The 22,836-nt window shown below is 46.4% G+C and overlaps 1 protein-coding gene across 2 annotated transcripts in view; it reads left to right on the forward strand.

The window, feature by feature from the left end:
• Positions 1-4,283: 4,283 nt before the first annotated feature.
• Positions 4,284-22,836, forward strand: part of EZH1 (enhancer of zeste 1 polycomb repressive complex 2 subunit) — a 49,681-nt gene continuing 31,128 nt past the window's right edge. For both annotated transcript variants that reach the window (XM_075580185.1, XM_075580186.1), the window contains exons 1-7: positions 4,284-4,424; positions 5,277-5,383; positions 7,440-7,560; positions 15,623-15,751; positions 16,704-16,823; positions 17,896-18,016; positions 19,549-19,659. In XM_075580185.1, the coding sequence (XP_075436300.1) occupies positions 4,332-4,424; positions 5,277-5,383; positions 7,440-7,560; positions 15,623-15,751; positions 16,704-16,823; positions 17,896-18,016; positions 19,549-19,659 (802 nt within the window). In that variant the 5' untranslated portion in view covers positions 4,284-4,331. The remainder of the gene's footprint in view (positions 4,425-5,276; positions 5,384-7,439; positions 7,561-15,622; positions 15,752-16,703; positions 16,824-17,895; positions 18,017-19,548; positions 19,660-22,836) is intronic.

Consider the following 22,836-nt stretch of genomic DNA (forward strand, 5'->3'; position numbering starts at 1 on the left):
CATAGGACATAAAACGACCTGCACACATAGGACATAAAACGACCTTCACACATAGGACATAAAACGACCTTCACACATAGGACACATAACGACCTTTACACATAGGACATAAAACGACCTTCGCACATAGGACACATAACGACCTTCACACATAGGACACATAACGACCTTCACACATGGGACACAATGACCTTTCACACATAGGACATATATAACGACCTTCACACATAGGACACAATGACCTTCACACATAGGACACATAACGACCTTCACACATAGGTCACATAACGACTTTCACACATGGGACACATAACGACCTTCACACATAGGACACATAACGACCTTCACACATAGGACACAATGACCTTCACACATGGGACACATAACGACCTTCACACGTAGGACACGTAACGACCTTCACATGTAGGACACAATGACCTTCACACATGGGACACATAACGACCTTCACACATAGGTCACATAACGACTTTCACACATGGCACACATAACGACCTTCACACATGGGACACATAACGACCTTCACACGTAGGACACATAACGACCTTCACACATGGGACGCATGACGACCTTCACACATGGGACACATAACGACCTTCACACATGGGACACCTCGGCTAAGTACCTCCTACGATCCGCTACTCTCCTATCCAGACCCGGCAATTATACGACTAATCTAACTTCTGTACTCCTGACCCGGCTTGCAAGACTAATCTACACTCTAGACGCGCCCTCGCGGTTGGGGGTTGGCGTTACATACAATTCCCCACCTCAGCCTTGTGGTCGCGTCTGGTTTGTGGTGAGCTACGCGTTACACTTTCAGTGGATTCCTCTCAACGATAATAATAAATCAGTTTACTCCACGTCACCTGGGGATCTATATACCATGAACGTATGGGATTCATCTTCTAACCACCCTACGGGTGCCAAACCTTCTAGCTTGGGTTTTCTATCCGGCACCTTTCACTAGCCCTGGCCTCCCCGTTCCTTATCCAGAAGATCTCTGGTGAGGTCCTTCCTGGCAATTTCAGCGCTATCAATCAGTGCAAGTCGCAGAGCGGACACAAACAGGATTCTCCTTTCCTGCCGGAGCCGGCAGAGTTGCTGCTGTACGGGACGTACTTTGTGAGAAACGTAGGCCATGGACAATGGGTAAGAGCAACTTGGTCAACCTCGATCTGCCGATTTAAGGGCTATGTCTACTGCACAGCCTTCTGTGGGACTCGGATGGGCTTTCCACGGTTCTCCGGCAGGACCCCGTGCATGCGTACACGTATACATCCATTCATGCACACATACTGTACATATGCTGATAGATGCAAAGCAAACTTAGACCGTAAGCTCTTTGGAACAGGAATTATTTTTCCTATCATATTTGAGGCATGTGTTGTATTAGAATTTCCTGTGTTGTCATATTTATTTTGTAAGGTGCTGCATATTCATGCATACACTGACACACAGAGCAGGCTAACTCAGATACACACACACACACACACACACACACACACACACACACACACACACACACACACACACACACACACACACACACACACACACACACACACACACACACACACACACACACACTGATACACAGAGCAGGCTAACTCAGATACACACACACACACACACACACTGAGCAGGCTAACTCAGGTACACACACACACTCATACACAGAGCAGGCTAACTCAGATGCACACACACACACGGAGCAGACTGACTCAGATACACACACACGGATACACAGAGCAGACTAACTCAGACACGCACACACACACTGACACACGGAGCAGAATGACTTGGATACACATACACATACAGACACTGATGCACACAGAGCAGACAGACTCAGATACACACACATACTGTACACTGACACACACACACACACACACACTGATACACACACTGATACACACAGAGCAGACTGACTCAGATACACACACATATACACACATTGATACACAGAGCAGACTGACACAAACACACACACAAAGTGAAACACACAGAGCAGACTGAGTCACATACACACAGACTGATACACACCAAGCAGACTGACTCTCCCTACAGCTCGCACACACTCCCCCACCGGAGATGGCCCCCCCCCTCCCCCCAGTCTCCTGAGTCTCCCCGAGATTTGGAGACATCTTCCGGTCATTCTGTGAGGATTGGTCAGCCTGCAACCTCGATGCTCCGCCGGGTTCCCGGCCCCTCAAGGCCATGCCGAACCTGATAACTTCCCAAACGGCCATTGTTCCAAATTAGCCGATGATACCACATTAACCCTTGTTTTATTCACAGCTAACAGCAACCATCACCCAGCCATTGTGTCCTATTTTAACTTTGGAAACCATTAGAGGCAGCAAAAAAAAAATGTACCCCTTAATCGTCAGGATGGCAAGGCCGCCAGGGCTAGGCTCCCCCTCTCTCTTTGGGGCATTTCCTCCCCTCCCCCCACTTACCGGTTGGTAGTGACACGTTGGGGAGGGGGTCGGGGAGAGGTTATTTAAGACCTGTGCATGGGGCGAGAAAGTATTTCGTGACCCCCCCCCCACCCCCTCTCCGACCAGGAAACGTTCCGCCCCGCCCTTCCCTTTGTTATGATGTTTCCACTGCTCGATGACCTGCACTTGTAGAGAAAAGACGAATGTTTGATTATTCTCTTGAGTTGGGCATTTTCAAAGGCGGGTTGCCTTGGTCATGGTTGTGGCGGTTGGGGGGAGGGTGTCAGCGCGCTTTTTAACCCTTGCCAGACAGGGGGTTCGGTAAAGCCAGGGTGGTGCCCCCCCACCCCCCCGTGATTAGCGAGTAGGACGAGACCCATTGTGCTTTGGTGTTCCTTGGCGCCCGTTCTCGCTTTACGGCCTGGTGCGGCGTCCAGCTTGCGGGCCAGGGGTTTGGGTACCATTTACCCGTTGGTTGGGCCCTCTGGCACTTACCGGGTTACGGGATGTATTTGTATAAGAGCCACGGCCTGTGTACCTCCAGATCTTGCGTGTGTTTATTTTGTGTACGTGTTATTACGGGGAATAAGTATACACGGGGGGGGGGGGGGATGGAGGCACATGGAGGTCCATCACAGGTTCCAAGGTCATGTGCTGACCTCTGGTGGCTGAACGGTAGAAGTGAAATGAATCGTAGCATTGAATCCCTCGATACTTTCCGGGGGGGGGGGGGGGGGGGGGCAGAATATGACCTATCCCGGTACCCTTACCAATAAGAAAGTGCTGACTTGACCGTTTTGGCGCCCCCAGAGGCAGCCACTACGTCATGTGGTCTGGCATTCTATTGGCCCAATGACGTCGCGACCACGTCAAGTTCAATCAGTGCTCGCCCTGTTTGGGAGATCGTGCCCTGCGGTCCATAGGAAGGTTAAGTAGACTCTATTGACGTGGTGTATGACGAGGTCCATATGCCAAGCCGGGTTGCCACCTTCTGTTGACTTTTTCCAGTTCCATTTCAAGAAACGTAATCACATATTCATAGACGGGATATCAGCCTGGCCACTATTTCTACGTTTTTGTTTCTACTTCTCTAGGTACCCCAAGCAGCGTATAGTGCCCGCGACCGGCGACAGGATGGGTGATGTCACCCGTCGCTGCTAGCGAAAGTTATATTTCGCTTGGCGGCGGGCGGCGCGAGATTCCGGACATTTGATTTGCTCAGGGTCTGTTACATGAGGCGACAGCCCTTGAAAAATCAAATATTCCCGGCTTCCAAAGTCCGCGACGCAACGTCGCTGTCACATTGCCGCGGTCACCCTTACTATAAGCGCATGCGGCGGCAATGTATTTGTTTTTGGGCGGCGTTGCACGGCCTAAGGGTGCGGTGTGTAAGAGCTCAATTGTTTATGTTTTCCACTGTAAAAATAAAAAGGTGAATTCAACATTGGAATTTGGAGCTAGCAATTCATGCAGTGGGCCCAGAAGAGAAGATGGTGGCAAGGCTGTCTTTAATTATAAAGAGGTGGTGAGAGCATCTCAGGTGTACATGTTTATTTGACACAGGCCAGGCCAGGTCAGCACTACCTAACGTCTCCTTGGCAACTAGCCGCCATCTTGTTTTTAAAGGGAAGAAAGAAACTTGACCAATCAAAAAGCGGGTTTGCAACTAAAACGAGGCTTGAAACGCAAACCCGGAAACATGGATGCCACGCCTCTTTGGGAGCTTTGCCCCGCCCCCCCCCCCCCCTCCGCCTCATGCTTTTCTACTATTGGGTCACTCCGTCCCCAGTGTCATTGGAGTCCCGCCCCTTCACCCATCCCAGCGTTTTAATTGGCCAAGGAGATGCAGGAGTCCACCCCAGCAAGATGGCGGCGGCTGTCACGTCCCTGGCAACGACGCAGTTGGGAATAAGGCAACATGGCGGCAGCAGCTTGACAGGCGGGGAGAAGGGCGGCCTGGTGTGTGTGTGTGTGTGTGTGTGTGTGTGTGTGTGTGTGTGTGTGTGTGTGTGTGTGTGTGTGTGTGTGTGTGTGTGTGTGTGTGTGTGTGTGTGTCATGCGTCATGCAGTGTGTGTGTGTCATGCAGTGTGTGCGTGTGTGTGTCATGCGTCATGCAGTGTGTGTGTGTGTGTGTGTGTGTGTGTGCGTGTGTGTGTCATGCGTCATGCGTCATGCAGTGTGTGTGTGTCATGCAGTGTGTGTGTCATGCAGTGTGTGTGTGTGTGTCATGCAGTGTGTGTGTGTCATGCAGTGTGTGTCATGCAGTGTGTGTCATGCAGTGTGTGTCATGCAGTGTGTGTCATGCAGTGTGTGTGTCTGTCATGCAGTGTGTATCTGTCATGCAGTGTGTCATGCAGTGTGTGTGTCATGCAGTGTGTGTGTCATGCAGTGTGTGTGTCATGCAGTGTGTGTGTCATGCAGTGTGTGTGTCATGCAGTGTGTGTGTGTGTGTGTATTTTATATTATGCGGTGTGTGTGAGTATACATATATAAATACATGTGCAGCACTCAACTTGCCTAAATGCATTAGTATATGATAGGTCCGATAATTGGACCGAAGCGTTGATGTATTAAATAACTTTATTTATTTAAAAGCACCTCTGTGAGTGCTTTAGTTTATTAAATATATATACATACACATTTATATTTTCTTTATATAAATATTTGTGTGATATATATATATACGCACACACACTGTGCCATCCTATACTTTGTTCACTATCGTATACTCTTGCCGGCAATTTGGCTTGGGATATAATTTCTCCTGTTTGTGTGTGAATAATGAACGTTGACTTATGTCTGCTTCTTAGAGACGCCGCTCTGTAGGAATTGGCCTTGCAGAAGAACAGAAGAGGACAGCTACGACCTGTGTCATGAGGTGCGTCACTCCCAAGGACTGTGCCACAATCTTACCCAGGTATGTAAGAACATCAGACTCGCTATTAGAGAGGGTTGGGGTTCCTTACAATGCATCTGATCTCAGACGCGCTAGTAGAGAGGGTCGGGGTTCCTTACAATGCATCTGATCTCAGACGCGCTATTAGAGAGGGTCGGGGTTCCTTACAATGCATCTGATCTCAGACGCGCTATTAGAGAGGGTTGGGGTTCCTTACAATGCATCTGATCTCAGACGCGCTATTAGAGAGGGTCGGGGTTCCTTACAACGCTATTAGAGAGGGTCGGGGTTCCTTACAATGCATCTGATCTCAGACGCGCTATTAGAGAGGGTCGGGGTTCCTTACAATGCATCTGATCCCAGACGCGCTATTAGAGAGGGTTGGGGTTCCTTACAATGTATCTGATCGCAGACGCGCTATTAGAGAGGGCTGGGGTTCCTTACAATGCATCTGATCTCAGACGCGCTATTAGAGAGGGTCGGGGTTCCTTACAATGCATCTGATCTCAGACGCGCTATTAGAGAGGGTTGGGGTTCCTTACAATGCATCTGATCTCAGACGCGCTATTAGAGAGGACTGGGGTTCCTTACAGTGCATCTGATCTCAGACGCGCTATTAGAGAGGGTCGGGGTTCCTTACAATGCATCTGATCTCAGACGCGCTATTAGAGAGGACTGGGGTTCCTTACAATGCATCTGATCTCAGACGCGTTATTAGAGAGGGTTGGGGTTCCTTACAATGCGTCTGATATCAGACGCGCTATTAGAGAGGACTGGGGTTCCTTACAGTGCATCTGATCTCAGACGCGCTATTAGAGAGGGTCGGGGTTCCTTACAATGCATCTGATCTCAGATGCGCTATTAGAGAGGGTCGGGGTTCCTTACAATGCATCTGATCTCAGACGCGCTATTAGAGAGGGTCGGGGTTCCTTACAATGTATCTGATCTCAGACGCGCTATTAGAGAGGGTCGGGGTTAATCAGATTTTAATTGGGTTCCTTTACCAAAAAAAAGGTTGGAAACCACTGTTCTAGTGGCACAAAAGCAGCCATTGTTTTGCTGTTACTCCTGTTAAATTAGTTTAACAAAGCCGATTGGGTATTAAAATGTTTACAAACGGTTGCTCTTTGGCAATGATGGGACTATGCTTCATCCAGGACCCACGCTGAACATGGACATACATGGACATACGTGCTCTTAAACTCCTTTTCCAAAGGGTCAGATTAGACACCATTTAGATGGGCCAGAAGCGACGTGTAAGAAGACGTACGTCAACATTTTGTAACAGAGTATAAGATCTGTATCGTATCATTTTTAGCAGCTTTGCTTTTTCAGTGCGTTTTTAGAGTGGAAAAATTGTTCTTAAGTGCATGAACAAGGGCAATTAAATTGGCGTGGGCCATTCCAAGGTCGTTTGGGGGTCAGATGGGATCCATGGGCTGCAAGTTGGGAAGCCTTGATGTCCATCAAGGGTTTTCCAAAAAAAATGAGGGGCTGAAGGTCCACGAGCATCATGAATGTCATTTTTGGATACATTTTAAAGTCTTAAAAATGGTCATCGTTCAAGCATTGATAACCCCTGTACCATATAGATGTATATTACCTGGCTTACAAGTGAAGATTAGTGTGAAGCACGTCACTTTGCTTATACAGCTCAACCCCATTATAGCGCGATCCGTTACAGCGCGAATCCGCTTATAACGCGATGTACGCGTGGCTCCCAATTTTTGTATTTATGAATACTTTACAACACGGTTATTGGCGTCTTAAATACTTTATTGTACAATGCTCACAGTGGCACATTATTTCTAACGCGATCCGCTTATAACGCGATGTGTTTCTTTGGACCCCAAGCGCAGCGTTATAAGGGGGTTGAGCTGTACTACTGTCATTGTAGTTGCTCAGGCAGCTGAGCGTTCATGAGCCATTCGAAGGCCCTTCGGGGGGGCTGGATTTGGTCCACGGGGCGCCAGTGTGATATCCCAGACGTACATGCTGCAATACAAAACATTTGAGGAGTGTGTGTTCAGGCAGCGTCCGGCGAAATGCCTTCTAACCCAGTTTGTTGATCTAACAGTACGATGGAGCCTCCAAATCCTCTGGATTCCAAGACCCTGATCTGCTGGAAGAAGAGGGTGCGCTTGGAATACATGCGCCTACAGCAGCTCAAACGCTTTCAGACCAACATGGGGGCCGAGGTGAGATCACGAGAGGGACACTCGTCCTTTTAGCAAAGTTACGTGCTGACGTAGTTATGGGGCGACCTCTCCGTTTCGGTGGCCAACCCCCCTTTTTTTTTGGGTTGCTCTTAATCTCGGATCCAGAAATTGGATGAGCCGGAAATCGACCCGCAAGCCATTACCTTGACAAACATTAGTAACGTACATTAATCGCGAAATTGAAAACAAACGCATGTTAAAACGAAGATAAATGGGTCCAACAGTGTGTTGATTTTGGTAAGAAAGCAATTCTACAAAACAGGATTAATTAATTCATTTTAATAACATGTTCTTGTATAGCGCTGCTAGTTATACGTAGCGCTTTACAGAGACATTTTGCAGGCACAGGTGCCTGCCCCGTGGAACACACTATGTTTTTGGTGCCTGAGGCACAGGTAGGTAAAGTGACTTGCCCAAGGTCACAAGGAGCCGACACTGGGAATTGAACCAGGCCCCCCTGATCAAACTCAGTGCCAGTCAGTGATAAAACCAAGTCTTCCAACAGTCAAGTATGTAGAAAATGGGGTATGCTCTCATATGTTACAAGGCAGATATTTAATATTATTATCGTTTGTTTGGGGGTGCAAAGATTTGACAATGACACAAACAGAATGGCATAACAAATCCGGACAAACGTTAACAAAGATATGATAAAATGTAACGTGGGCCCTGCTCATGAGCTTGCAAGATAGGATACTGTACTAGCTAGAGATTAGGGCTACAACATATTGGGATTAGGGAGAAGGAGCGACTCTTTGACTGGCACTGAGTTTGAAGCAGTGGAACCTGGTTCAATTCCCGGTGTCGGCTCCTTGTGACCTTGGGCAAGTCACTTTATCTCCCAGTGCCTCAGGCACCAAAAACATAGATTGTAAGCTCCACGGGGCAGGGACCTGTGCCTGCAAAATGTCTCTGTAACGCGCTACGTAAAACTAGCAGCGCTATACAAGAACATGCTGTTATTATTATAAATGGAGTCTTTATTTAAAAATCGGTTTAGAAGATGCGATTTGCAATAGATAATAGGTTTTTTTTTCCCTGAGCATCTTTTTGGGGCTTACCTAACTGCTTGCAGTCCAGTGATGTGCAGAAAAGGCCGGGCGCTACCTCAATTTGATTGACTAATGGGGTGATACAATTCTAGTGACAGAACAATACAACCTTAAAGGGTACTTTAAGGTCCCCTCTACTTCCGATTCTCTTCCCGCTGCTCAAACCCCAAAGAGGACCTATCCAGGATCCTTAGTGATATAGGAAAACAAACAAAAAAGGGGGAGCACAGGTTGAGGGACTCTACAGACGTTTGTAAAACTGCACGGTATATAGCTGTGAGTGGAAATATAGTAAGGTGTGCAATAACGTAAACACTTACACGGCCTTGTGTAAATGCTTTCACATCAAGGTGTCTTTGCTTTAGGTGTCTTCTCTCCAGTGTTCTTTCTGCTTAATACTTTTCTTCTCCTCTGTTGTGTGGTTGAGTGTTCCTGGTCTTCTCCACACGGATGGTTAGCGATGTTGTCCTCAGGATTAAATGAAACGAGAACAAATGGCGTGAGGAACAATACAGGAAATAAAATGAAATATAGCTGGGGTAGACAACTGTATTAAAATCAAAAAGCAGATGATTACTGCATCCACTCACACGGGCAAGCGTGAGTGATCTCTGGAGGGAGGTATCTTTTAAGGCACCTGACTGCAGTGCTGTCACATCCCCCACCTGCTCCTTTATACCATATAAGTAGGAAAAGAAGGGGTAATGGGGCGGAGGTTGATTAAAAATGTAACCCCGTAAGGTTAGTGATAGACTCACACGGCCATGTGTGGGTTTAAACTCTGATTGGTATCTTTTCTCCCCTCACTGGAACTTCAAATCCAAACCTTCAACTGGGTTTGTTGAACCACTCAAATAGTGCCTGGATCACACGATGATACACAGGGGTGCAGAGGTAGAAAAGCGTGGTACTTTATTAACAACAACGGGACAAAGTCCTAACAAAACATTAAAAAAGCACTTGGTCAAAATGACTCAAGAGCTATGTGTGCATAAAAACAGCCAGTCCATCTGAAAATGTTTGTGCAGGATACTCAAGTGCGCAGCTAACTCTCCGCGTCCGGTTGGTCTGCTGTGCTCCTGCCTCCTGCTTCCGACGGTGGCTGTAGTGGTGAAAAAAGTCTCAGGGATACTAGCAACGCGTTTCGCCCTTCTTGGGCTTCCTCAGGCTCGTGACGGAGCCTGAGGAAGCCCAAGAAGGGCGAAACGCGTTGCTAGTATCCCTGAGACTTTTTTCACCACTACAGCCACCGTCGGAAGCAGGAGGCAGGAGCACAGCAGACCAACCGGACGCGGAGAGTTAGCTGCGCACTTGAGTATCCTGCACAAACATTTTCAGATGGACTGGCTGTTTTTATGCACACATAGCTCTTGAGTCATTTTGACCAAGTGCTTTTTTAATGTTTTGTTAGGACTTTGTCCCGTTGTTGTTAATAAAGTACCACGCTTTTCTACCTCTGCACCCCTGTGTATCATCGTGTGATCCAGGCACTATTTGAGTGGTTCAACAAACCCAGTTGAAGGTTTGGATTTGAAGTTCCAGTGAGGGGAGAAAAGATACCAATCAGAGTTTAAACCCACACATGGCCGTGTGAGTCTATCACTAACCTTACGGGGTTACATTTTTAATCAACCTCCGCCCCATTACCCCTTCTTTTCCTACTTATATGGTATAAAGGAGCAGGTGGGGGATGTGACAGCACTGCAGTTAGGTGCCTTAAAAGATACCTCCCTCCAGAGATCACTCACGCTTGCCCGTGTGAGTGGATGCAGTAATCATCTGCTTTTTGATTTTAATACAGTTGTCTACCCCAGCTATATTTCATTTTATTTCCTGTATTGTTCCTCACGCCATTTGTTCTCGTTTCATTTAATCCAGAGGACAACATCGCTAACCATCCGTGTGGAGAAGACCAGGAACACTCAACCACACAACAGAGGAGAAGAAAAGTATTAAGCAGAAAGAACACTGGAGAGAAGACACCTAAAGCAAAGACACCTTGATGTGAAAGCATTTACACAAGGCCGTGTAAGTGTTTACGTTATTGCACACCTTACTATATTTCCACTCACAGCTATATACCGTGCAGTTTTACAAACGTCTGTAGAGTCCCTCAACCTGTGCTCCCCCTTTTTTGTTTGTTTTGCTTGCAGTCCAGCCAAGGGTAGTTCTTGCCTTAGATTCTAGTAATATATATTCTATTCTATTGTATACAGGCATACCCCGGTTTAAGGACACTCACTTTAAATACACTCGCGAGTAAGTACATATCACCCAATAGGCAAACGGCAGCTCGCGCATGCGCCTGTCAGTACGTCCCGAACATCAATACTGGCTCCCTACCTGTACCAAAGCTGTGCGCAAGCGGGGAGACTATAGAGCCTGTTACACATGCGTTATTGGTCCGGGGGGAGAAGGGAGCGATTGAATCAGGAAACACACCGAAAAATAAAAAATAAAAACAATAATAGTGCAGTATGTCAAAACAATCAGGGATAAAAAAATGTATTATCTTGGCTCTGCAGAAATTCCTACTTACGACACGTAGGATAAAGGTAAGCAGTGTTCTGACTCAGTCAGTATAGATGAGATGAGGTTCAATTTCCAATGCAGGAAAAGGAATCGGGAGACTTTTAAACGGGGACCATGTCACTGTAGTATACTCGGATCCCAACCGGATGGAGTGTGCATGTAAAATATAAACGGACTAATGGTATAGATCGCAGGGACAATTTAATCACACAAGCAAGAAAGATAGGTAATGTACTTACAATAAGTACATACAATGTGTACGTATAAGGGTATCGTGAGGCAGTAGAGTGCTGGTTCTAGATGGTACAGTCTCTTCCGTCTTCCCTCTAACTCCAAATCCCCGCCGACGGAATGGCGTCTGACGTCACTTCCGGTGAACGGGTGACGGCATCCGGCTAGAGGCAGAGGGAATAGGCAGCGACGGAACGGCAGCAGCTTCAGGCGTCTTCACTTGGTGGGCAGCTGCCGCAAGCTGGACAGGCTCTACGCGTTTCGCTGTGAGAACAGCTTCCTCAGGAGCAAATTGATTACCCATATGGGAAAGGCTTTATTTATAGTGTGTGTAATAAAAGTATAATCACCTGTGATTCAACATGGGCAGTAACATAATTGATTAATTACCACGCAGGTTAACCAATGAAGGTACAGAAACTCTGCGGTCCAAATACATACAAATACAAAATATTTTTATTCAAAAAACTTTAAAAAAACACATGAATTAAGTTAAAAAACAAATATATAGCTCAATATTGGATAGAGATGACACAATGAGAGGAGCGAGAGAGGGAATAAAAAACCGGCATTAGTGGAAATAAACTCAAAGCACTTGACAATACTGGACAATTAAAAGTTAAAAAGTCAACAATATAAAAGTGGCAAGGAGAGCAGACAAATTACTGGATATATATATATTAAAATATATGTATATATATATGCACACATTATTAAATTTAAAAGATTAAATAGTAAAAAAAAATTAAAAATAAGCTTTTTATATTACTTGTAATGAGATAGAACTGAAAGAAAAAGCAAGGATGGTGATAATAGAAAAAAGTAGAAAAAGTGAAACATTGTAGAGGAGCAGCAGGGATGTGGCAGGAGATCAAACATATTGGATTACAAGACTACGTAGTCAAAAAGGGTGTTATTTCAAAGTCCGCATTAAGACCGAACGGAATAAGTGTATTTAATTTGTGTATCCAAAACATTTCTCTTCTACTAAGATCTATTTCTCTGCTGCGTCCCCTCCAATGCTGTTTTACATTTTCAATTGCAACAAATTTTAAACAGTCTGGATTAGAATTGTGGTATTTAGCTAAATGTTTTGGTACACTGTGTGTCAGAATTCCACGTCGGATGTTGCTAAGGTGTTGATAATACGTGTCCTAATGGGTCTAGTTGTCTTCCCTACATATTGAAGCCCACAGGGGCACTCTAAAACATAGATAGCAAAGTTTGTATAGCAGTTTAGATATTGTTTGATTTTAAAAATGTCTTTACTGTTATAACAAATAAAACTTTTTTTATTTGTCTGTTTATGTTCACAGGCCTTACAGGAAGAACACGCGTGGAATCCCTCTATGCTATTAAGCCAACCTTTATTAGTAGTATCTTGTTTTTTTGAGTGCATTTGGCACTACAATGTTTTTAATATTCTGTGCCTTTTTAAAAATAACCTTTGGCTGTTCAGGCAAAATTTCATTTCAAATTGTATCTGTTTTTAAAACATGCCAATGTTTTCTTAAAATGTTATTAATATGTGCGGCTTCTTTATTATATGTTGTCAAAAATGCAGTCTCAAAGTTATTCGAATTAGTTTTTAAAACATTTTTTACTTCTAATAAATCTTTGCTTTGTAATGATTTGGCTTTGTTTAATGCTATATCTAGTGTATCTTTTTTATAAATTTTTTTTTTTTTTTTTAAAAAAAAAAATAACTTTGAGACTGCATTTTTGCAACATATAATAAAGAAGCCGCAAATATTAATAAAATTTTAAGAAAACATTGGCATGTTTTAAAAACAGATACAATTTGAAATGAAATTTTGCCTGAACAGCCAAAGGTTATTTTTAAAAAAGCACAGAATATTAAAAACATTGTAGTGCCAAATGCACTCAAAAAAACAAGATACTACTAATAAAGTTTGGCTTAATAACATAGAGGGATTCCACGCGTGTTCTTCCTGTAAGGCCTGTGAACATAAACAGACAAATAAAAAAAGTTTTATTTGTTATAACAGTAAAGACATTTTTAAAATCAAACAATATCTAAACTGCTATACAAACTTTGCTATCTATGTTTTAGAGTGCCCCTGTGGGCTTCAATATGTAGGGAAGACAACTAGACCCATTAGGACACGTATTATCAACACCTTAGCAACATCCGACGTGGAATTCTGACACACAGTGTACCAAAACATTTAGCTAAATACCACAATTCTAATCCAGACTGTTTAAAATTTGTTGCAATTGAAAATGTAAAACAGCATTGGAGGGGACGCAGCAGAGAAATAGATCTTAGTAGAAGAGAAATGTTTTGGATACACAAATTAAATACACTTATTCCGTTCGGTCTTAATGCGGACTTTGAAATAACACCCTTTTTGACTACGTAGTCTTGTAATCCAATATGTTTGATGATCTGCCACATCCCTGCTGCTCCTCTACAATGTTTCACTTTTTCTACTTGTTTCTATTATCACCATCCTTGCTTTTTCCTTTCAGTTCTATCTCATTACAAGTAATATAAAAAGCTTATTTTTAATTTTTTTTTACTATTTAATCTTTTAAATTTAATAATGTGTGTATATATATATATATATATATATATATATATATATTTTAATATATATATCCAGTAATTTGTCTGCTCTCCTTGCCACTTTTATATTGTTGACTTTTTAACTTTTAATTGTCCAGTATTGTCCAGTGCTTTGAGTTTATTTCCACTAATGCCGGTTTTTTATTCCCTCTCTCTCTCCTCTCATTGTGTCATCTCTATCCAATATTGAGCTATATATTTGTTTTTTAACTTAATTCATGTGTTTTTTTTAAAGTTTTTTTGAATAAAAATATTTTGTATTTGTATGTATTTGGACCGCAGAGTTTCTGTACCTTCATTGGTTAACCTGCGTGGTAATTAATCAATTATGTTACTGCCCATGTTGAATCACAGGTGATTATACTTTTATTACACACACTATAAATAAGGCCTTTCCCATATGGGTAATCAATTTGCTCCTGAGGAAGCTGTTCTCACAGCGAAACGCGTAGAGCCTGTCCAGCTTGCGGCAGCTGCCCACCAAGTGAAGACGCCTGAAGCTGCTGCCGTTCCGTCGCTGCCTATTCCCTCTGCCTCTAGCCGGATGCCGTCACCCGTTCACCGGAAGTGACGTCAGACGCCATTCCGTCGGCGGGGATTTGGAGTTAGAGGGAAGACGGAAGAGACTGTACCATCTAGAACCAGCACGCTACTGCCTCACGATACCCTTATACGTACATATTGTATGTACTTATTGTAAGTACATTACCTATCTTTCTTGCTTGTGTGATTAAATTGTCCCTGCGATCTGTACCATTAGTACGTTTATATTTTACATGCACACTCCATCCGGTTGGGATCCGAGTATACTACAGTGACATGGTCCCCGTTTAAAAGTCTCCTGATTCCTTTTCCTGCATTGGAAATTGAACCTCATCTCATCTATACTGACTGAGTCAGAACACTGCTTACCTTTATCCTACGTGTCGTAAGTAGGAATTTCTGCAGAGCCAAGATAATACATTTTTTTTTATCCCTGATTGTTTTGACATACTGCACTATTATTGTTTTTATTTTTTATTTTTCGGTGTGTTTCCTGGTTCAATCGCTCCCTTCTCCCCCCGGACCAAGACTGCTTTTATAGGGAATCTCTGCATATTCCCTGGAAGGCTGAGAAGTATTGTATTTTGGGATACACACTTTTATGTTATTTTTTTCATCACATTTCTTTCATTGAGATCTCTAGCGCCTATTCAAATCACTTGGGTTCACACATGCGTTATTTACATCAGTTATGCACGTATATGACGATTGCAGTACAGTACATGCATCGATAAGTGGGGGAAAGGTAGTGCTTCACTTTAAGTACATTTTCGCTTTTATACATGCTCCGGTCCCATTGCGTACGTTAATGCGGGGTATGCCTGTACTGCACTTGTTCTATTCTGTACATCACTCATTATCCCAGTTAGATTGTAAGCTCTGCCGGACACCGACTCCGTAATCGCCATTGCCACCTTCCTGTTTAACACACTTGTAGCCCTGCGTTATTTCGGCGCTGCTGATCATCCTACAAAAGCCGCGTACACTAGCACCATATAAACACACGCGAATGTCCGTTTACCGTCTGCACACCCGCCCGAGTGTTAATTATTTTTATTTATTTTTTTTTGGTCCATTTTTCCTTTTCCGCTAGACTTTGTACGTAGAAAACGTGGTGAAGGCCCAGGAGAGGGCGGACCTGTTAAACGAAGGCTGGGAGAAACTGCGAGTTCAGCCGGTCCCGATGATGAAACCTACTGCCGCGCACCACTTCTTAAAGAAGGTAAGGGCCGGGGAGAGATTGCCGGTCGGGCAGAGCGGATCGTTTCCAACTCGCTTCGCGTCTCGAAACGTCTGGGGGGGAAAAGTCCGCTTTTTACAGCAGCAACCGCCCAAGATCCGTTTCTGCGGGCAACTTTCTCCAAATGACATTTCGGTTGGGAAGAAGTCTGGGCGGGGGGTGGGGGAACTACACTTTTGTCGACGCCTACGCCCACTTCACGGCCCCACCTGTAGGTCCTAACACCGAGAGATCCGGAGCGAGTCTAATGAACTCAGTCAATAAGTCCAATGGGAGTTCTTGGCCTCTTCGGGGCTTATTGAATCGACGCCCAAGTTTACCAATGCTGGCTGAGGGTACTTTGGTTTCAGAAAAGCACATGATGGGGGGGGGGGGGGAAGTCAGGGGGAGGAGGGGCAGCTCCAACTGTTACGTGATCGGGCCCTACGGTGTCGTACGGCAAAGCAGTGCTTGGTAATGTGGGCCTAGATAAAAAATACTGCACTGGATTTATGGAAATAAGAGGACTTACCCGTAGCGGAGAACGAGATTTTTTTTTTAACTTTGATGCCGTACCGTTTTGCAGCCGCGGGGGACTTTGGTACCTGGCCTCCATTGTCCCGTGGCTCCCACCACATCATCTGCTCTCCAAGAGATTCACCCGCAGTGCCCCTTCCAAACACGCGCGCTCCCCCTTGTGGTCCGCAAAGGCGTCGACGTCAACAGCAGTGTAGTTTCCCAGAATCCCACGCTGCAGGGCTCGGGTGACTGACGCAGAGCATGGGGGGAAGCAGTGCTTGGCCACAGACGGGAAGCTGCTGCTTGACGGGGAAAGGGCCTCGCGGTGCTACATACAAGTCTCTGGATGGCGGTTATCCTGCGCCCATCACCGCGCGAGAATGAAGCGTCCTCTCTTTAATCCCGCGGTTTCCGCGTCTCTGTTTTTTTTGTCCAGTGCACGGTGGAAAGCGGCTTCCCAGAGTTTCCGGTCCAGAGCATCGTCATGAGGTCACTGAACACCGTGGCCCTGGTCCCCATCATGTACACCTGGTCCCCCCTGCAGCAGAACTTCATGGTACGCTCCAGGGCGCCGTTTCCCATTGCTGAGTAAGGGAGGGGGAGTCGGCGGAATCTACCACTTATATGGCGATAGGGGAGGAGGGGGTTGGCGCTACGCCCATGCAGGGCAAGTTTTGTATTTCACATGCCCCAGACAGGTCTGCCACCCTGCCCTTCCCCATTATCTCTTGGCATACTGTGCTTCCATGGCAGATTCTGGGTAATGACCTGCAAATTAGCCCAGTGTGTCCCTTTTGGCTTCTTATCCATTTTAACAAGGGTCCCCTATAACCTTATGTCTGCCGCATTACACAGCTTTTCCGACAGTCTCTGTTAAAGAAGTGCAGAGCCAGCGTTCCCCCTGCTAGGAATTATTTGTCCAGTGAGTCCCTAATGAATAAATCTTATTGCCGAGTCAGCAGACTATCGCTAACCAAACTGTGTGACCGATCCCAGGCAGTATATAGTGTCCTGAGCGCGTGGGAGGAACACACACTTAATAATCCCCCAAACTGTGTGACCGATCCCAGGCAGTATATAGTGTCCTGAGCGTGTGGGGGGAACACACACTTAATAATCCCCCAAACTGTGTGACCGATCCCAGGCAGTATATAGTGTCCTGAGCGCGTGGGGGGGGAACACACGCTTAATAATCCCCCAAACTGTGTGACCGATCCCAGGCAGTATATAGTGTCTCGAGCGCGTGGGGGGGACACACTTAATAAGGCCCCAAACTGTGTGACCGATCCCAGGCAGTATATAGTGTCCCGAGCGCGTGGGGGACACACACGCTTAATAAGGCCCCACATTGCCCCTCAGTGTTTGCAGGAAACATGAGGGGGGGGGGGGGGAAGGAGTATAGCTGTCACTCACTGCGGGAGCTTCCAAAGTCACGGCCCACAATGCCTTGCGGCTGCAAAGCATTGTGGGAAGCTCCTGCTGGATTTGCCCAACTTAACGGCTCTAAATACTTGCGCGAGTGTGAGTCCCACGGGCTTAAAAAAACTGGGTGCGCCTGAGGTACCCCGAAAATATGCTAAAATATATGTCACTTGCTTGTGTCCGGATAATATCCCCCCCCCCCCCAGGTGGAGGACGAGACCATCCTGTGTAACATCCCCTACATGGGTGACGTGGTCAAGGAGGAGGACGAGACTTTCATCGAGGAGCTGATCAATAACTACGACGGGAAAGTGCACGGAGAAGAAGGTGCGTTTTCCATCCTCCCGTCTCCGCGCGGCCCCCGAAACCGGTGAAGGTGTTCTCCCCGCGCTGGGGTTTCGTTAGACCCCCCGTTGCATACAGAGAAGGCGACGGCAGAGAAGAGGCGCTAGTCCCCCACCCGGTCTGCCCATTTCCCCGGGCTGCTGGGACACCTCTGACCCGATCTGCTCCTCGGCTTTCTCTCCTATTTGTTGTAACCGTGTGTGAAATCCCTCGCTGTATAGGCCCCTACCACCTCTGCCGGGTAGCTCATCCATGAATCCACCACCCTTTCAGTGAAGAAGTCTTTCCTCCCGCGTCGGAGAATGGCCTCTTGTTCTAGCTCTTCTCTCTCTGACACCGAAACCTCGCTCATCCCTCTGCCTCACTAACACGTTTACTCACTCTCCTTGTCACTAGCGCACACCCTGTTCTTACACACGCCACATTGTCTTTCCTCCCCCCCCCCCCCACATCATACTCATCACACACACCCCCGTTCTCCCACAGCACTCACCCACTTTCTTATCATACACACCACATCCACCCTCTTCTCTTACTTCCACCACATACCTTCCTCCACCCCCACAAAAAGCACGGACCTACACACACACACACCTACACACACACACACCTACACACACCTACACACACACACACCTACACACACACACACCTACACACACACACACCTACACACACACACACCTACACACACACACACCTACACACACACACACCTACACACACACACACCTACACACACACACACCTACACACCTACACACACCTACACACCTACACACACCTACACACACACACACACCTACACACACACCTACACACACACACCTACACACACACACCTACACACACACCTACACTCACACCTACACACACACCTACACACACACACCTACACCTACACACACACACACACACACACACACACACACACACACACACACACACCTGCACACACACCTGCACACACACACCTACACACACACACAAACCTACACACACACACACACCTACACACACACACACACCTACACACACACACATACATATACATATACACACACACATATACATATATATACACACACACACACACACATTTATATGCACACACACACACACACATATGCACACACACACACACATACATACATATACACACACACATATACATATACACACACACACACACACACACACACACACACACACACACACACACACACACACATATATATACACAAACACATATACACACATACACATACATATACATACAGACACACACACACTACATGGGAGGAAAGGCTTGTGCATCACCCTGCCACTGTACAGCTGCAGTCCTCTGTGTAATGACTGCTGTAGGATCAGGAGGTAGCGTGACGAATGGCTCTCCCCCTCAGTCTTAGTTCGGCCTGCTTGCTTGTCGCCCCCCCGCGCTGCCGATCCTAAGCTTCTGTTTCAGACCGGCCTCCATTCCCACCTCGCGGTTTCCGCGTCCTTCCCGTTCACAGAGGTGGATTTGCCCACCGCCATGTCATCGAGTCCCCGGCTGCACGACCGCGAGCGAGTCTTCAGGTACGGCCACTCGTTCTCCGCGGGAAGACACAGCACCATCAAAACAGGTACGAACCCCCCTTTTCTCACGGTGGGCGAATCCGGGGGAGTGGCAGGCGACACACTGGCTGCGCCCGTGGGAAGGAAGCCGTTGTAACAAACGTGTGCAGTCAACATTGAACATGACATGGGGGGGAGTACTTCCTCCTGGGGTGTCAGGAGGAGAACCATCGTGGGTGTGTGCCGTCTCTGAAATAATCTGAGTGGTTTGCGGTGCAATGCGTTTTTCTCCCCTGACTTCTGCTTTATTTCTTTTTAGAACAGATCGGTTAAGGTAACCATACTTCTGCAGTGCCTTTAAAAACCCCATGTCCAGGGAAACTTTTTGTCTTGGTCTACGGGGTGTGGGAACAACAAACCATTTTGGGGCGTACGCTCTGGGTTTTAGAAAGGGGAAAAAAAACAAATGTCAAAATGCGCTGGAGAGTAGTCGGCGAGAATTAGTATAAAAATCTATTCGTAAAGTACACGAGTCATTAAAATAAAAATGGCGAGGGGTCAGTCCAGTGTAGGGGATTGCTGAAGCATTCTTTAGGAGTTCGTCCCCAACGTCCTTTTTTTTTTTAGGTGAACAAAACTAGTATCTAGAAAGTAGAAGCCTTTTAAAGAAATAAACCCACGAAATGACAAGTACAGCTCAACCCCCTTATAACGCGGTGCTTGGGGTCCAAAGAATCACACCGCGCTATAAGCGGATCGCGTTAGAAATAATGTACCATTGTATGCATTGTACAATAAAGTATTTAAGACGCCAACAACCGTGTTGTAAAGTATTCATACACCCGATAAATTGGGAGCCACGCGTACATCGCGATATAAGCGGATCCGCGTTGTAGCGGATCGCGTTATAACGGGGTTGAGCTGTATCTAGAACGTAGACGTGCTCGCACACACACACCAATAATACAGCGAGAAAAGAAGTGCATTAGCAAAGTTGGGTACCAAGCACAACTGGAAATGTCACAGCCACCGCCCGTGAGCTCTAGCCGGGCTCGTGGCCTCCCTCCGCCGGTGGGTCACCATCGGACGTCCCCCAGCTCCATCAACGTCCTTGGTCGGCTGAGGGCTACGCTGCCCGTCCTCCCAATGCGTTTCGCGAGGGCTTTCCTCGCTTCCTCAAGGAAGGCCGCCCATCAAATGCTCAGCAGGGACTTCAACTTCACGAATGAACCCAGATATGTCGAAATAAAAACTGCTAACCAATAGAAGCCCCATGTGTTTGTTTTTGTTTGTTGTATCGAGGAGCTCCCCAATTTCACTCTTCTAACATCGTATTGGTGAGTCTGAAATGGTGTTGGTGGGGGATGGAGATATGGTTTTCCACCATCCCCCTTTTTAATTGGAGGGAAGTAAGCCTGACTTGGGAATAAGATAACGTGAAGAAACCAAGGAAGCAAATGCTGACTAGGCCATTGAATACACCATAATAACAAGAGGATAAATGGATAAACTTCCCCGTGAGAAAAGAGGCTGCCACGGTTTTTGTGCTTGGTACACAATTTTGTGAGTGCAATTATCTTTTTGTTGTGGTTGTTACTTTTAGTTATGAAAAGAGCCTACATCTGCGTCCTCCCAAGGTGCCCAAATCAGAAGACATTGAGAGGTACATGGGCCACAAGCTTATTACAATGTCAATTTAGATGCCTTGGACGCCTGTAATTTGCAATCTGTACTACATATACTTCCATTACCTTAACTTACTGTACAAGTGAGTTCCAGTGTGAAAAACTGCACGTAGTGAAATGAGCAGCAGCAGAGTCTGAGGTTCACACCAAGGCTCCTTTGGAGAGCCATAAACTACATGAGGAGTGGGTTTGTGTGCGTGCTTCTGCTTTTTTAGGTTCTTAATAATAATAACAGCATGTTCTTGTATAGCGCGTTACAGAGACATTTTGCAGGCGCAGGTCCCTGCCCCGTGGAGCTTACAATCTATGTTTTTGGTGACTGAGGCACAGGGCGATAAAGTGACTTGCCCAAGGTCACAAGGAGCCGACACCGGGAATTGAACCAGGTTCTCCTGCTTCAACCTCTCAGTGCCAGTCCGTGTCTTTACTCACTGAGCCACTCCTTCTCCTGCTTCACACTCAGTGCCAGTCAGTGTCTTTACTCACTGAGCCGCTCCTTCTCCTGCTTCACACTCAGTGCCAGTCAGTGTCTTTACTCACTGAGCCGCTCCTTCTCCTGCTTCACACTCAGTGCCAGTCAGTGTCTTTACTCACTGAGCCGCTCCTTCTCCTGCTTCACACTCAGTGCCAGTCAGTGTCTTTACTCACTGAGCCGCTCCTTCTCCTGCTTCACACTCAGTGCCAGTCAGTGTCTTTACTCACTGAGCCGCTCCTTCTCCTGCTTCACACTCAGTGCCAGTCAGTGTCTTTACTCACTGAGCCGCTCCTTCTCCTGCTTCACACTCACTGCCAGTCAGTGTCTTTACTCACTGAGCCGCTCCTTCGCCTGCTTCACACTCAGTGCCAGTCAGTGTTGTTACTCACTGAGCCGCTCCCTCTCCTGCTTCACACTCAGTGCCAGTCAGTGTTTTTACTCACTGAGCCGCTCCTTCTCCTGCTTCACACTCAGTGCCAGTCAGTGTCTTTACTCACTGAGTCGCTCCCTCCCCTGCTTCACACTCAGTGCCAGTCCGTGTCTTTACTCACTGAGCCGCTCCCTACTTGTTTAGAGTAGAGCTTTGAGTGGAGTATATCGTGAAAATGTGGTTCAGCTAGTTGGATGACATGCCGTCTTCGAAGCTGACCCATACAATAAGACTCTTGGGTTTAGCTGCTACTTTCAGAATGATGTTAGTAACAGAGCGTGAACCCACAGGATGCGCACACCTGTACAGAAGACGGCCTTACACATGTGCCAGTAGAGCAGCTATAAGACAATGGTTGTAATTCTCAGAGAGTGACGGTACCCTGTGCTGTAAAGAGAATTAGGGGCTTATTCTATTTCCCCCCGGCAATTGGGCTGCTTTCGGACAATATTCCACATTGAAGTCAATGGGGAATTTAGGCCGAAAGTGGCCTGTTGGGCTTCTTTGACGGATATTGAATGAGCCGCAATAAGAAGGCACCTGCTGATGGGAAATGTATATCCTGCGCTTATACTGGAAAACCAAAATATATACAGCTCAACCCCGTTATAGCGCGATCCGTTACAACGCGGATCCGCTTATAACGCGATGTACA

This window comes from Ascaphus truei, chromosome 23 (genome assembly GCF_040206685.1).
Source record: "Ascaphus truei isolate aAscTru1 chromosome 23, aAscTru1.hap1, whole genome shotgun sequence".
NCBI classification, from domain to species: Eukaryota; Metazoa; Chordata; class Amphibia; order Anura; family Ascaphidae; genus Ascaphus; species Ascaphus truei.